Source organism: Dromiciops gliroides, chromosome 6, assembly GCF_019393635.1.
Source record: "Dromiciops gliroides isolate mDroGli1 chromosome 6, mDroGli1.pri, whole genome shotgun sequence".
Taxonomy (NCBI): Eukaryota; Metazoa; Chordata; class Mammalia; order Microbiotheria; family Microbiotheriidae; genus Dromiciops; species Dromiciops gliroides.
Genome location: NC_057866.1, coordinates 170,939,751 through 170,957,127, shown reverse-complemented (window position 1 = coordinate 170,957,127; position 17,377 = coordinate 170,939,751). Strand labels below are relative to the sequence as shown.

Sequence of the window (17,377 nt, the reverse complement as noted above, 5' to 3'; positions counted from 1 at the left end):
TATCTTTGCCAAGAAAACCTCAAAAAGGCTCTCCCTGATACTGGGAAAGGGGGTTTGGGGTTATTACAGCTGATCTTACTCTTACTGAGTAAATGAGGGGATTTGAGTTGAACAGGCAGGCTTCTGAAGATACAAATCTACTTTATTTTAATCCCACTTTAGCCACTGGGTGGCAGGCAGTAGGCAAATGCCTTAACTTCATCTTGCCATCTTTTCCTTCACAGAACAATGTTAGTTATTCTATAGGTAAGGAAACTGAGAAACTTGTCCAAGGTTCTGTATAGAATCAAAAGTGCTATGTTTGAGATTAGGTTCTATCACATAACTATGGATTTGAGCTTGAGAAGTCACATCATCTCTACCTATCTCAGTTTTTTTTCAAATAGAAAATGAGACAGTTGGAAACATTGAGGTCTAAGGTACTTTTCAACTACCCGATTCTGTGGATTTTGTATGGTGTGATACAGAGAACAAGGGTGGTGAAGGGATTGGACATCATGCTAATGTTGTTATCAACGGGGATTATTTAGCCTAGAGATCAGAAGATTTACAGGAGACTTTATAGCAGCCTTCAAGTATTCCATTGTCACAAGGTTTTAGAAAAGGGATGACGTTTGTTTTTCTTGTTGGGAAAGAAGAGAATTAGGAGCTATGAGTGGAAGTAGCAAAGAGAGAGATTTAAGAGGAAAAGAAAACTATCTGAAAACGGAATGGGCTTTCTTGGGAGATAGTGTTTTCTGTCATTAAAAAAAAAAAATGCCTAAGGAGGTGATGCAGTGGACCTGACCTGATGGTAGAGCACTGGACTTGGGAGTCAGGAAAACGAGTTCAGATCCAGCCTCAGACATTTGCCAGATGTGTAACCCCGGTAAGGTTATTTAACCTTCGTCTGCCTCGGTTTCCTCGATTGTGAAATGAGCACAATAATAGACAATGATTATATTCGTAAAACATTCTGCAAACCTTGAAGCACTATATAAATGCTAATCATCTTCGTCATCATCATTGTTAAGATGCCGCAGAATAGATTCTTGCTGTCAGCCTATTATGACGGTGGTGATGATGATGAATAGATTCTTGCTGTCGAGTTATTGTTGTCATTGTTGGTATAATGTAGAATACTGCTTGCACCAGATTACCCCCGAGGTCCCCTCGAACTTGAGGTTCTGCAGACGGGACCGGCCCACGAGCACCATTAGTTGCTCCTCCTAGTTCTGCCCCAATTGGTGGTGTGTGACCTTGGACAAGTCCCTTCCCCACTTGGGGCCAAGGCTTCCTCCTGGGGATAGTTGGCCTGGCTGAGGTACGTGGTTGTCCCTTCTAACATTCTAGAACTTTGGGCGTTCGTCCTGTCGGACTGCGACAGCTTCCTTGGCATTCTCACCCCAACAACCCTCAGACACAGAGGTGAGAGGGGCACAAGGAACAGTGGCCCCGGGGTACCCGTTCTCCACCTGTGCCTCCCCTCCTCCAGACTCCCACCCTGAGCCAGCCAGCCCAGCCAGACTTAGTTAGCACCGCCCCTCTCCGCCTCTCCCCTCACCCCTCCCAACTGAAGCGAGGAGGCGGGTCTGGCGTCTCCTAGACAACAGACTCTGAACTAGGAAGCCAAAAGGAGGCAGAGGCTGATGCCCTCCCACAAGACCAGCTACCATGACATCACTTCCTACGTCAACGCCGTTTCCCCGGCAACGACCCGGGGTAAGAAAGCCCCGGTGGGAGGGAGTATTGAGGTAGGGGGGAGGGGGAGGAGCGCCAGGCCAGTTGTTGTGAGTTCACTTCCTCCCCCTGGCCCCGTTGCTGGAGCAACTGGCTAGCTCCCGCCCCCCCCCCTCCCGCCTCCACGCTGCCGGGAGAACTCAGTCCAGCATTGGCCGCAAGGCCAAGGCCGGCGTTGACCAAGCCTGTGGGGAGAGGAGACGACCTCCCTCAGTCCCTCCCACGGACTCTGGGCCTCACCCACCCGCCGCTCCCGGACCTCAGTCAGACCGGGGAGCTACCACGGGAGTGGGTACGCGGCCCGGGACCTCGGCCTCGCGGGATCTCCGGGGCGGAGGGGCTGCCTCTCCTCGAGCAGAGGCTCGGCCGGGCGGGAGCCGCGGGGCGGCGGCATGAGCCCCTGCCTGCGTGCCGGGCAGGAGGGGGGAATGCCTGGCCCCTTGCATAGGGGCCGGGGCGGGGGGCGGGGGGTGTCAAGCGCTCTGCAAGCCTTAAAGCGCTTTGTAATTGTCAGCTCCAGGGGGTCAGTGGGCGAGGCGGAGGGTGAGGGAGCCCAGACTAGAGCTCGGGATTTGGACTGGCAATTCCCGGGACAGACACGCTCTGGGCAAGTTCCAGCCTCGGAGCCTCACCTGCAAAATAGGAATACTAAGCGCTCTGGTCCCACGAGGTTTGTTGTGAGGATCCAAGAGGAGCATTGTAGAGATGTGTTGCTCTCCTTCCTTGGGCCTGTGATTTCCTTAGCAGAAGGAATGCTAATGTCGAAACGCCCAGTACCAGTGCAGGGCAGCACGCGCTTGACCACTTACTTGGAAGAACGGCCTGAGGCAATGAAGTTCCAGGACCCCTCTTCTCCCCCAACCCCAAAGGATGGGAGGTGGGACTCCCAAGAGCTGACCTGGACCATAATCTGCTTACTCTATCCCACGCAGTGCCCTTCTGCTATTTTCATTATTATTTACAGCAGAGAAGGATCTTGGAGGTCATCCAGTCCAGCAGAGAAGAGGAAAGGGGTTGGGGGGCGGGATGCAGCATCATAAAGAGCCCTGCTTTTTGGAATTGGAAAACCTGAGTTCAAATCCCACCACTACCATCACTTGCCTATGTGAATTTGGACAAGGCAGTCTCTCTGGGGTTCAGTTCCTTTTTATGAAAAATAAGGGGGTGGGTTAGACTATCCTGTTAAGTCCCTTTGACTTAGAGCTAAGTCTGATATCCTATGAAATCCAGAGACAAGAGGGGCCTTGTCTAAGGTTACCAGGTCAAGTAGAATGGACCTCAAAGCCTAACAAGTCTTAGATTCAGAAGTTCATCAGATCATACGTTTAGAACTAGAAGGGACCTCAGCGGTTCAACCCTCTTGTTTTTATCAGTGAGGAAACTGAGGACCAGAAAATTTGAACGACTTCCAAGGTCACACAGGTGGTGATTATTAGAGCCAGGCTCCAAAAGCACTTAATCTCAGAGTTGGAAGAGACTTTAGCAACAACTATTCCAAGCAGTATCTGAAAAAAAAAAATTTCTCCACAGTATCTCTAACAAGTAGACATCCAGTTCCTCCTCTGATTCCAAATACAGCATTTTTCCCACTAAAGAGATTAATTACAGCATGGCAAGTTACTAGCTCACTTTTATAATGTATCTTCATTTAAAGACGTTTTACGTTATTATGTCATATGTACTTTACAATGACCCTGTGAGGTAGGACTGCTTTTATTTTCCATATTTCATAAATGAGGGAACTGTGTTTCAGAGAAGCTAAGTGACTTTCTGAGCTTAACACAGTGTCTTAAATGAGGGATTTGAAAACCCAGCAGGGCATTTATGCCAAACTGTTTATCTGCTGAGGCCCAGAAAGTCTAGTGATTTCACACATAGATATAAGATTATAGAGTTCTAGACTTAGTGCTGGAAGGGACCTTAGACATCATGTAAAACAACCACTTTCTTGTACAGGTAAAGAAATGAAGAGATGTCTGTCTCCAAGTTAAAGAATGATAAATAGGTTTATGACTGTTATTGTAATTTGTCCTTCATATCGAAGAGCACCATGATATTGGGATGATATCGTTCTTGTAGAATGAAAGACAAACAGCTGCATGAAATTTTGACATTGACAAAAATCCCTTTACTTTGGAGATGATCTAGTGCAACTCCCATTTTACACAAGGAAGAAATTTGTAGTCCTGAAGAGTAGAAATGATTTCTAACTCTTTAGTAAAAGCCAGTCATAGAGATGGTAGACCCCATGAGGAAGATGCCCAGCAGGGCTGCTATAGTACATTAAGGTTTATGCAAGACTTGGTTTCAGTCAAGTCTCTAACACAAACTAGCTATGCCACCACAGGAAAATTCCTTAACCTCACAGTGTCTCTTAAGACTTTTAAGTTACAGATTCAATGACTGATCTACATCAGTGGAGGGGATATTTCTCTCTAGGAGTTCCAATACTAGGAGTTTCCTCCACCTATAAAATCACAGGTCCAAACCCCCCCCCCCAAAAAAAAGAAAAATTAAAAGACTGTCAAATGTATGTCTGCTCTAGATATTCAGATGAAGTTCATGCATAATGTATGTGTCAATAGAACTAGCAAAATGTGTCAGATCTAATTTTTGTTCTTATCCCTATATTTTGATTCCCAACATAGATTGAATCAACATTCTCAATACTGGCCATTGTGTAAACTTAAACAAGAGAAAAATTTAACAGCTGTTTTTAACCTATTTACAAAGTCATCATGTCTGATGAAGTGTGTAGCACTATTTTGGCCTATACCAAGAGTCCAAAAGTCACCAAAAGAACTACTTTCCAGGTAAGAATAAATTCACTTATTTTAAACTTTTATTAAATTTCTATGTTAAACAATGAGAAAGAGATAATATTAACTTGAAAAGACTTTGGGAAGTGTTTTAGCATGTAAGGAGCTAAAATTCTAGCTATGATATCTAAAATCTAATGAGTGGTCACTTTAAATGAGAAGCTTTAGCAAGAGTTTAGACTTAAGTATTTATTTAAAGTGCATCAGAAGTTGGTGAGGAGAGAGAGAGGGGTAAAAATCTGGCTATTTCTAACTATCTAATAGACCCCAGCATCTGACCCCCCCCAAGCCAAGGTCAGGAACCCACAAAAAAACCCAACTATTCCGAGGCTGCTCCCAGAACCCCTTGTAAAACAGGAAAAAGGGCCCTCCTCATACACACAGCTCCAAGCTAATTGGCTGGTAACTTTGATTGACAGGACCCACGAGCAAACTGACCTTCAAAACCCCAGAAAAGGTCACTTCTGGACACTAAAATCACATTGTTTCTTTATCCTATGCTTTCTCCTCCTGGTGGAGCTTCCCTGCAATATCTCTCCAGCAGGGGGTGCCATTCCAATTCTCACAAGCACAGGGGGTGAAACAGGATGTAAAGGTTAGCCAGCTGAGAGCTGACTCAAGTTCTTTGAGGATATAAAACTGATAAAATACCTGGTGGCTTAGAACCATCAAGCACTGTTACCTCACTACTCCCTTAACCTTTGCTTGGTAGGGAATGGTATAAACATTTGGGGGATTGATTAGAGTTCCGTAGGACCAGGGTGGAATGACTTGTTAAAGGGAAAGTTGTTATAAAGGGGAGGAGGGAGAAACGTTGGAAGAGGATGATAAGAATCATAGCTACTATCAAAAGAGAAAGGAGGTCCCAAGTAAACTCTTACTCTACACATAACCCAAAACAGAAGTTTTAGGAAAGATTTCAAGAACTGAATAGTATAGCGAGTTGACACAAAAGGGCATAAGCAGAAATAATGGGGAGATTACAACAGAGCAAGGAACTTTATATGAGTGAATTTAGGGAGAGATGTATAGTAGTAGAATGTCTTGAGCTATTGGAATGCTTTAGCTGAAGTTAATTATCTGTGTGGGACTCCCTGTATTCCAACACTAAGAAATGCTTACAAAGCTGCATTTCAGATCTGGTTGCCTTCAAGGTGGTTTGAAGTTGTGATCATGAGCGATATTTATGAGGGGGAATATCTGTATATGAGTTAAGATATTCATCTATTTTTGTAGGTATTAATTGATTATTTTAGATAGAATATTATTTCCAACTATAAACCTTTAAAATATGAATGAACTAAATAATATCAGGTTTCTAAATAGCCTTTTACATAAAGCTTAAGGACTTTGTTGCTTCTACCTATTGATTTTTAAGTTTTTCTTAATGCAGTTCACTGTGTGACTAAGCTTTGAATGTACAGTCTCCATCAAGTCCACATCTGTAATGAGAGACAGAAACTCAGATTTCTTCCTGACTTGTAGTTTGAAGCAAATTGGTTCTAGCTTCAAGCCCAAGATAGTAGAAATTTATTGGAAAAGTAGCTTTTGTTCTAGAAACAAAAATGTTTTCTACAATAGTATCTAGATATGAGACCTTCCCATCTGAAAGGAAAATTTACTGAATTATATCATTTCAGGATGAATTACAGAAAGCAGTTACAGCTCGAACGGCACGACAACAAAGTGAAGACTACTCAGATGATTTTGACAGTGATGATGCTGGTATGCTAGTTTATAGAAAGAAATGGTCTTCTTCCTATCTTTTTCTCTCCCTTCTTTGCATCCAAGCTATAAGAATCTAAATTACATAGAATTATGCCAAGCCAGTTGGGCAACACAGGCTCGTCCCTAACATTTTGCTAAAGACCTACTTCTGATTTTCTTTGAGGTCTTAATGATTGCTTAGATATGTAATGTGGGGAGAGGGTAGAGAGATGTTTGCTCTGAGGCTGGAGGTATAAGAGGCAACTGAGAGTCCATCCGTTCAATGCTGGAAACCTTTCAACCTGCAGGAAAAGAATTTCTGAAAGGTAAAGATATTTTCCTACACTTGGGGTGATAACCCTTGAGTCTTTTGGACTAAATTTAGCCCCCATCAGTTTTTTTTAGAAAAGGCAAAAATGATCAGGCCAGTGAAATAAATACTGGTTATAATTTTCCAAGTTTGTTTTGTTACTTATTTGTACCTGGCTTTAACCAAATTGTTTGTAATTTTAATTTTAAGAGTTGAAAACTATTTTAAATGTAGTATGGGAGATCACTATTTTTAGTGCTCCTGTAATATAAAGGTATCAAACTTGCAACCAGTGGGTGCATGAAGCCCACAACACTCCTGAAAACTGTTGAACCAGATAAAAATGTAATTGGGAAATATTTAACAAAATAAATAAAACTAATAATAAGCCATAGGTAATACTACATTTTAAAACTAAGTCAATCTGCAACTGCGGGGATCTTTCTTTATAAACTAACGACCCATTTCTATTTGAGTTTGGCACCACAAGGGTAACAAATCCTTTTGTGAATTGTAGAACCACCACAAAATATAACTTGCTTCAGGTGGGATTACTTGGTATGGATTAACATCATTTTCTAGTCACTGAATCTTGTTTGCTTTCAAGGTTAATGTCTTGTCACCATGGACTTTTGCGGTTTTGTTTTTCTTTTTCTAATTGCTGTGCTAGTAGCATCATAGTGTTTTTTTTTTCCTTTCCTGTTTCTCAGATTCTTTGGGAGGTTTTTCTGACACATCAATAGATGAAAAATCAATGAATAGAAATCTTATTAATGATTTTCATGTGTCAGATGATGAAGAAAAGGATTCTCCAAAAGTGACTTTTTTGAAAATGAAGACAACAAATAGCAATGTAACAAAAGATTTAGTTACGTTCCCCATCAAAACAGAAAAAGAAGCAACACCAGATACTTTGGAGGAATTTGGATTTAATTCATTGATGCCTCAAGGAAAAGATCAGGAAACTGAAGAAGAAGAAATGAAAACAAAATCTACACCTAGGCTAGTCAAGTTTGTATCATCAGGTACCTGCTTTAGTTGCTATTGCTCACATTTTAGCTTAAAGATTTGTCATTTTGTGATCATGAATTATCTCTTTGTTGATTGCCATTCAAACCCCTTGATGCCTTTGGGTAAAAACATTTATTATCTAATGGCCAATGTTCTGGTCATAAACATCTCCAGACTTAGCTAGTTATCAAGTTCAGAATAATTTAGTAATAGTAAATATTACATAAAGTCAAGAAAAATAAGGACTTGAAAAAGGCCATCATTACCTTTGGTGATTCTGACTTTGGAGATAGATGGCCATTTCAGTGGAGTAGAATGAGTGGTGAGGAGAGAAACTGGTTACAAGGGATTGAGAGTCATTGAATGATGAAGAACTGGAGGCAGAAATTCTGAAAGTTAGGAGAATGATCCAGGTTAAGAGAAGGCGTTATTTATTTAGGATAAGGGAGGCCTGAGCATATTTTTAGATTGAGGTGAAGGATTCACTATAGAAAGAAGTGAATGGAAGGTACATGAGTGAGAGAATGAATGAAAAGCCTTTAGTGCATGCTTCCTGTTCTGTACTCTGTGCCGTTCACTGTACAAATTGCTGGACGTAGCAATTCAAAAGTGAAATTGTTCCTGAACTAAGTAATGACCATAGATATGGGGGAAGGGCACTGTGGCTTGGGAGAGTCACAACATGGTTAGTGAAGCAATAGGGGAATAGATAGACATACACTTTTCAGAACCAGTATTGACATCGATTTGGTTATGGTTCCTAGAGTAACAGGCAGGTGAGAGTTTGGGAGGACCGCAAAGAGAATGCTGCCACAACAAGATGGAAGGCAGCCGGATGATCCAGGGACAGGAGAGGAAGCACAGTCTTGTGGGCTAGATGGGCTAGATAGAACAAAGGGAATTTGTGCCTCCTGACAATTCAGGCTGGACTTGATCACCTGAATATGTGTGCATGTAGAGGGCCAGGTATCAGGGTAAAAATGGAGGACTTAACCGCAGCTGTCTGAAAGTTTGGGATATTCTTCATAGTACTTACCTTCTTGTTTTTAATGATACTCTATTCTGTGGTCTGCAATCCCAGCTGTGTGTGAGGGTGGGGAGGAGGTGTCTCTTCCTGTTAGAATTTAAGCTCTTTGAGAGCAGAAAATGTCTTGCCTTTGTATTTATATTCCCATCTCCTAGCACGGTGATTGGCAGTTTTTTCATCGTTCATTCATAGACTGCCTTCAAAAAGCTTATAATCAAATAGTGAAAAAAAGACTGAACTGGGTGAAAATCAGGGCTAAATTGTTTGATATGGACTGAGTAATAATAAATCAGAGAAATGACGGCTCAGGGAGGATGAATGGGTAGGGAAGGAAAGCTTCGTCGGTGAAATCAGAACTTGGAGCTAGTAAGTTCCTGACCTGCAAAATGATGGAATTGGCTTAGATGGTCTTTGAGGTCCCTGGCAGACCATGCTCTGTAAAGCCTTGTGATCCTTGTGAGATGGGTAGGATTCAAAAGGGAGAACTTGGATTTAAGATATGTATATGGAGAGAGAAACAGAGAGGAGTGCTGGGCTGGAGTCAGGAAAGATCCAAGTTCAAATCTAGCTTCAGGGGCTTACTCTCAGTGTGAACTTAGCCCCATTGCTTAAGTGCTGCCTTAGCTCAGTTTCTCCAAATGTAAAATTAGGATAATAGAGTTGTTTTGAAGATCAATTGAAATAAGATTTAGACAACACTTAGCCCAGTGCCTGGCATATAATAGACTGTATATAAATGCTTATTTCCTTTACTTCCTGTACTTGCAACAGTAAGGAGACAAATCCTGTGGAGTGGAATATGTAGCATACTGGGGAGAGTTGGGAAGTGAGTTGTATGGGTGTGTAAAGCCAGATTGCAGAAGACCTTAAAAAGTAAGAATTTTAGTGGTCCTGATTAACATCACATTGACATGATGTTTTAGAAAAAAAATAGTCTGGTGGCCTTTTCTGAGGTGATTTGGAGGGTAGAGAAATGGGGTAGGGAAACACATTTAGGAAACTGTTGTAGTAATGTGCTCTCAAGTTGAAAGGCCTGAACAAATTTTTTGTTGATAATGAGAGTGAAAAGCTATAGGAAAATTGGTAAGAAAATCATGAATTAAATGCATCATTTTTTATAAAGAACACAAAACAAAAGTAGTTACAGGTAGGAGTTGAGGGCTAGAAAGAACTTTTATTTCTTAAGAAAAAAAAGTTTAGTCATTTTATTGAATGAATAAGGTGGGAAGAGTTCGGTGGTGAAAAGTGGAAAAAAAATTCTGCTTTTGCTACCTTTCTTTGCTCCTTAAATTGCTGAGGCTTTTTATCCCCTGCTGCTCATAGCCAAACTGTGGCATATCGTCATTGGCTCTGATTAGAGCCAAGAATTTTGCCTTTTAAAAAATTCACACTTTTTAAATAAGATAATGTCTTCCCCTTCCCAATTCTTTTGATTTTTTTGAACAAAGCATAATACAACAAAGGCATTTTATTCTTCTGATTTGTAGTTGGGGAGCCTGATGAAATTGAGAAGATTACAGCAGCAAAAACAAACAATAAAAACCACCAACAAAACTATCTTTCAGAAAATAATTTAAAATTTTTCAAGTTGGTTCACCTTTCCTTCTTCTTTTGGCCATCTATCTACCACCTGTGTTTCTGTTTACCCTCCTGACCATTTGAGTGCCCTGAAGAGTCTACAGTTTGCAATTATTCATGTTAGGAATAGATAAACTGAGGCTCAACTCCCAGTCTGGTGCAGAGAAGAAAGGCCATTTTACTGCGATCTTGCAAGGGCACGTACCTACTCTTGAAGAGTGGAGTGCTTTGCCACAGCAAACTTCCCTTTTTATCCTAGATCTAACACAAAGTGCCTTCCCTATCGGGGTTCACATTCTTCGAAACACTTCTAATCAATGTAGACTGCCCCCCCAGATGTGGCGACACTGCTGCCCCCACCCCATGGGACAACCAGACCCTTAGATTTTATGATTCTTTGTTATCCAACTTCAGAAAACCTCTGCTAACTCTGCAGGGAAAGGAAGGAAAATTTGGGGGAGGGGGAGGTAAGCCCCCAGGGCTTGAAAAATGTAGTCTGTTCTTATCTGAGAGGAGCATCATCCTCTATTGGTTAACTGTTAACTCAGAAGGAAAAGGAAGAAATGGTGGAGATGGGGGAGAAGAAGCCCCCCTGGACTAGACTAATGTATCCTACCTACTGAGGAGGTCACATTATTCCTCTCAATTTAGTTCATTCCTAATTATATTTTAATTATCCAGAATTATTGTCTAATACCGGAATTGAAGAGGAAGATAAGACAGCTTAGAGTATTCTCTGTGGTAGGGTACAGCCAATCAAGGATTAAATACCTGTGGAAGATAATTAATAAACCAAATAATCTACACAGTAGTAATCAAAATTTGGCAATGGCTTGAGTTGTTTAAAATTAATTTTTAGCCACAAGATGGCAGCAAGGTATAAGTGGCAATACTATGATTTTTAATATGGAGCAAGAGTGCATATTAATTCGTATGTGGAACAAACAAAAAAGTTTAAATCTCTGTTGAAGCTCGAATTATTCATTTAATTGTACAACATAAATTTTTAGTTTTGTATTGTAGTTAAATTATCTTATCATGATTATCAGAAAAGCAGCCTGGCAGCTGTGGAAAGAGAAGACCGTGGAGTCAGATCCATAGTGTGACTCTAGACAAAGCTCTTAGAGATGACGTACATTTTGGACAGTATTCAGTCTGTACTGGTGGAGAGAGTTTCTATTGCTTCTCTACACTGATAAAATCATAGATCTTAGATCTTTACCCCTCTCTTCCTTCAAAAAAATACTGGAGAATGATAGTCCTTTTTATGATGGATTTTGTATTAGAAGTAGCAGATGTCAAAAAGCTACATCCCTGTGTTTTAGGAGCAAAAATGAAAGAATTTATGCTCTCTTGCTGTAGGGGGAAATGTTCTGAATTCAGTGGGAGTGAATAATGAGACATGCCCCTGTCCCCTTTCCTCCCGCATGCTCATTTACTTTTATTCCAATTAAGTTTTGTTATTTGAGAGATTAGATGTGTTTGAGATGGTGAGTTTGTGGTACTTCATGTTTAAGGAAAAGAACTGATAATTCTCTTTTTGTACTTACATCATAAATTACATAAAATCAAGTACTAAAAAACATGAGAAGTAAGGAGTCACACGCTGGAGATATCGGTTATCTAGGTTTGTTTGCTTTTTCCTAAGAGATATTAATTAAATCAGTAAAACACTTGTTATCATGGGACATTATACTATTAGGGAAAGACCTTAAGTTTAATAATATTAATCTGCATTTCATTTCATGCTTCAGAGTTTACATATTACTTTACTCACAGCACTATTAGAAATGGGTTGTAGAAATAGTATCCCCATTTTATGAATGAGGGAAGTTAAGAATCAGAGGGGAGAAATCGTTTACCCAGGGCCATACAGCTAGTATCATGAAACATGAGAATGTTTCATTGTACTGAGTCTCTCCATCTCTGGAGCTCCTCCCTTTTGCAGTACTAATCCCTTTTCCATGGATTAACCTTGGTTAATTGAGGAAAGATACCTTTTCCTTCCAACTTTTTGTTTCCAGGACATACACTTCTACTTCCTTCACTTGTTCCTCATGTAACATGGTCTGAGACCTTTCACCATTCTTGCTCTCCTCTTCAGATTGCCATCGTCAGTGTTTCCCAAGATGTAGTATCAGAAGTGATCATAATGCTTCAAATGTCAGGAACAAAGTACAATGTAACTGTACAGTGTAAGTAACACAGTGATTATGCCATGAAGTAAATGAACACACATATATTTGGTCCAGACTGTGATCTCACTTATGCAGGGAACTTTTAAAAACAATTTTCTCCATTGATTGAAATATGCTTCTTATCTGTAACTGTTCTGTAACTTACATTGTCTTACAGCCTCCTGGGACCCTAAAAGGTTAAATGGACACTTATATCAGGGTCAGGGCTTGGTGACTGCAAGGCCAACTCAGTGTGTTGTGCTAACTAACACTCATGAAAGAGATTACACTTTTGCCTTTAACCATAGAGAAAATGGGCTTGCAAATGACAGGGGTTTTTTTTATATATAATGTTGGCATTGCTAAAAATTTCTTTGTCATCTGAAATCTCTTTTTCTCTGCTTTTTAAACAAAAAACAAATCTAATTTAGCGTTGGAAAGTTGTGTCCCCCCCCACACACACACACACTTTAGGAAACTAAACTTGATCAAACAAGTTACTTTATACAATCCATAATAATTTCTAATATGGTCACTAATGGATACGTGTTTTTACTCCTCTCAAAAATGAAGTTGTCTTCTGTTCTTCTGAATAGTTACTGCTGGTTCTACCAAAGTGCTATTTTTAACCAAAATAGATCTTCTGTACAGATTAGATTTTTTAAAAAATTAATATTAGAAAATTAATTTAAGAAGAATTTGCATTTTGCAGGCAGGTATCACAATTTGCACTGGTTGTGGCCAGTATCTCATTTTTAAGTTAATTGTTTGGAAGTCAGATAATGTTTTCCCTAAAAAAATTGGGTCCAATTCTGGTCACTATGTTTTAGATAGAGAATTAGTGGAAAACTGTATCATATGAGGAGAACTGAACATACTTGTCTCAAGAAGACTCAGATATTTTTGGATCTCTAGTATACAAATGATTAGTATGGAAATTAATTTTTTTCCCTGGAACAGTACATCATTGACATGGGACTCTACTATTTAAAGTTTGTGCACTCAAATTGAAGTATTTTTTATTTCTCAACAGAAGACATCAGCAATCTTGAAAAAGATACTAATGTTAAACTACCTTTACCACGGCTAAGAGGCATCTTAAGAAAGACTAGCCATGTGGGTGATAAAGATGTATTAGAAGAGGATGATAAGCCTGCTTTTGCCAAACCACAGTTTTCACATTCTGCACCTTCATCTCTGACGAGGCTGAGTGACAAAACGTTAGAAACTGAGCAAATAACTCTCTCTGAAAGCCCCAAGTCTGAGGTAACCACTCTGTCTGAGACACTGAGGCTTGTTCTTGAATATAAGCCTTTATATCTGATCATCATTACTTGCATTTTGTTTTTGTTAGATTTATCATTTGTATTATTAATGACAAAGAAAGGATGCAGAAGTATGGTATTATAAAATTAAGATATTTCCATTGGACAGATGGATGTTTGGGGAAAATGATTCCTGGTGCTCTTTTCATTTATTCATTTTGATCAAATATTCATTGAACACACTCTATGTATGTGCTACTCTGAGGAATATAAAGATACATAAGATATGTGCTCTGTCCTTAAGTAATTCAACATCTATATTTTCTTATATTAAATTAAATGAACTAATAATAAATTAGATTCCTCACCTTACAAGGCATTTTTTATATTTCCATATCCCATCTTGTTTTATATGTAGCATATATTTTTCATTTTAACATGAATAATTAATATAAATCATTAACAGCTATGCAAAAATTCATAAATTTAGTCACCAGTCATAGTAAAACTAGAAACTTTACCTTTTTAGAAAATCAGTCGCACATACAGAAACTCTTCATAAGGAGATATCAAATTGTATATCATCTACGTACTTTAATTATATATAAAAAATCTTAGTTCAAGATGGGTGTATTATGTATGTATGCATACTTGCACACACATCTTTAAAAAAAAAAAAGTCTTCAACCCAAAAAGGATAATGGATTTTTTAAGAGATCCTTTTACTTTGATATTCCTTCCTTTCTGGATGCTTTTTCTCACATACACACACACACACATATTTATGAAGCACTTGTCCAAATTACTCTTATCTCAGGCGAGAGTTATGTAAACTTCTAATCCCTTTGAAAAAGGCTGTAAAAATAAAATAATTCACTTGGAAATACCTCCCTGCCTCTTCCCACTCCCTCACACTGTTTTTGATTATTCATTTGTTGTTCAATTTCTCTTTCTTTGGTTTTTTAGATCTCTGTGTTTTGTTTTAATTTTGGAATTTTGTAGTTTTACAGGTAATCATATCCTTTCAGTTCTCAATTTTCCGCTAGATAATTTTGTAAAGATTTTTTTAAAATTTCCACTGTTCATTGTGAATTCACTCGGTTCGTTTTTGCTTTTGGTAATTTGATTTTCCTTTCTTTTAATCAGATTAGCTAATGTTTTATAAAAACCTAAGAAAAACTGATAAGCCAACTCTTGGTTTTGCTTATCACTTTTATAGCCGTTTTGCTTTTCATTTTTCTCAATTTCTCTTATTTTTCCCCTTTCTGGGTATTTATACTTTTTTATTGCATATTGAGTTAACACTTTCTATTTTGTTAATATATGTTTTCAGAGCTATAATTTTTCCTCTGAGAACTGCCTTAACTGCACCCCCCAAAAATTTGGTATGTTTCATTGCTGTCATCTCCTTTTACATAATTATAAATTGTTTCTATGATTTGTTCTTTGATCCCTTCAGTGTTAGGAGTATCATTACTTAGTCTTCATTTAAATTTTTATTATACATGAATGTTCACTAAACTGTTCATAACCATTAACTTAACCCTCCCATATTCATATGCCTCAAGAAGGTTATCGACAGGAAGAAAGATCTTATGTATAACAAAATAGTAGCAGTATTTTCTGTGGAATCAAAAACCAGGAAACAAAATGTGCGGCCATTCTCTGGGAGATGACTGAACAAATTGTAATATGTAAATATAATTGAATATATTATGTTGCTATACAATGTTAAGGGCTAAAAATCTAGCTAGCCTATCTAAAATATCTAATGAGTGGTTGCCAATAAATTATAAGCTTTAGCAAGAGTTAGGCTTTTAAGCATTTATTAAGGAGAATAAGAATTTGGTAAAGAGAGAGAAAGGCCTGATTCATCTATCTATTAAAGGGAGAGCGCATTTCTAGCTCCATTCTCCACCAGAGTCCCCAGGAAAGAGAGCGAGTCAGAGCACCAGGCTCCCCCTTCTTCCTCCCACAAGCAAATGTCACTTCCTGACACCAAAGAAAAGACTCATGGTCTGGCCCTGAGACCTTCACCTCATGGCAGAGCTTTTCTACAGTAAGTCTCTAGCAGGTGGCGTCATTCCAATCGTTACAGTCCCTGCTTTGTTTCTTCAAGAAATGGGGCATTTCCTTGATGAAACAGTCAAAAATAACAGAATACAATAACTTTTGCTAACTAACAATATGTTAATAACACTATAGAAAAGGGAGAGAGGAAAGTTTTGTCCAGAGGGGTAATTTTTGTCCTCATGAACCAGCACTTTGACATTGGTCTTCCAAAGGGAGGGCCTCTGCAGAGAGTACATATTACAGATGGTGTATATTATAACAGAAAAAGAAAAAAAACAACAACAACAAAACAAAACTGTTCATTTAAAGTCTCTGAAAGTCTTTTCTCAAATGTCCTCTAGGTGTAGTCGTGGAATGGAAGTCTTTTCAGGGGTTGATGTGTGGATGCTGGTAATCAGCCAGGAAAATTTCCTCCAAAATTGAGCTTAACACAACTTTAAAATAGCTTTGTCAATAATCAAACTGTAAAGATTGGAATGACGCCACGTCCTGGAGACTTACTATAGAAGAGCTCTGCCCATGAAGTGAAGGTCTTTGAGGGCAAGAACATGCGTCTTTTCTTTGGCGTCAGGAAGTGACGTTTGCTAGTGGGAGAAAGAAGGAAGAGACTGGGGCTCTATCTCACGCTCTTTCCTGGGGACTCTGGGGGAGAGTGGAGCTAGAAATGCGCTCTCCCTTTAATAGATAGATGAATGTAGGCCTTTCTCTCTCTCTCTTTACCAAATTCTTATTCCCTTTAATAAATGTTTAAAAGTCTTAACTCTTGCTAAAGCTTATAATTTATTGGTGACCACTCATTAGATTTTAGACAGACTAGCTAGAATTTTAGCCCTTAACAAAATCAATGAAAGTTCTCAAAAACATGTCTAAGCGAATTCAGAATCTTAGTTGTTACACATGAAACATATAATAAAACAAAAATTGAAACATTCTTTAAAATTAATATTACTATAGTTCCCCCTTTGTGGAGGGTAAATTTAGAAGACAATTGCTGTGATATTAATTTTTTAAAATAATTTTTATCTTTGTTTTATCACTTTTTACATCATCTGCCTAATTATCCTCATGCCATTATGAGAAATTTAAAAATCTAATATAATTGGTAACAGATGTCAAGACCAAATTCAAAACTGTATTTATCATGACACCTGAAGTCTCATATGGATTTAAAAATTGAGGATAATAAATGATCGCAAAAAATGTGAATACATCTTGACTCAGAATATAATATATAATTATGCAATAATTTCAGATACCTTTTTTACTAAGTATACAATGACTTGTGAAAAATTGAAACATATTTAAATACAAGCTAAAGCATAACACAATCTCAAAGAAAACTTGTTTTTTTGAAAGAAGAAAACTTTTACAAATGTTCCCCTCTTTTTTTTTTGAATATGCTTATCAAAAATAATACTTCTAGAATCAATTTACACTTGCCATGGTAACCAATTTGCCAGGGAAATGCTTTAAAGAGTTTGATCAAATAATCAGTTGAGAGAAGAAAATAACAAAAACAAACAACTCAGAATATGGGAGCACAATACTCCTAGAATTAACATTGTATTATGAAATCAAAACCATCTTGCAATGTTTCAGAATTAGATAGATGAATGAATAGAAGAAAATACACGTGGAACAATAAAAGACAATGAAATTCAAACTAAGGAAATCTAAATGAATATGAAGTT

At 38.6% G+C, this 17,377-nt stretch overlaps 1 protein-coding gene across 1 annotated transcript in view; it reads left to right on the top strand.

The window, feature by feature from the left end:
• Positions 1 to 1,788: 1,788 nt before the first annotated feature.
• Positions 1,789 to 17,377, top strand: part of MAP9 (microtubule associated protein 9) — a 54,761-nt gene continuing 39,172 nt past the window's right edge. Inside the window, exons 1-5 of the mRNA XM_043972863.1 lie at positions 1,789 to 2,011; positions 4,368 to 4,532; positions 6,179 to 6,263; positions 7,266 to 7,580; positions 13,382 to 13,614. Coding sequence (XP_043828798.1) covers positions 4,458 to 4,532; positions 6,179 to 6,263; positions 7,266 to 7,580; positions 13,382 to 13,614 — 708 coding nt within the window. The 5' untranslated portion in view covers positions 1,789 to 2,011; positions 4,368 to 4,457. The remainder of the gene's footprint in view (positions 2,012 to 4,367; positions 4,533 to 6,178; positions 6,264 to 7,265; positions 7,581 to 13,381; positions 13,615 to 17,377) is intronic.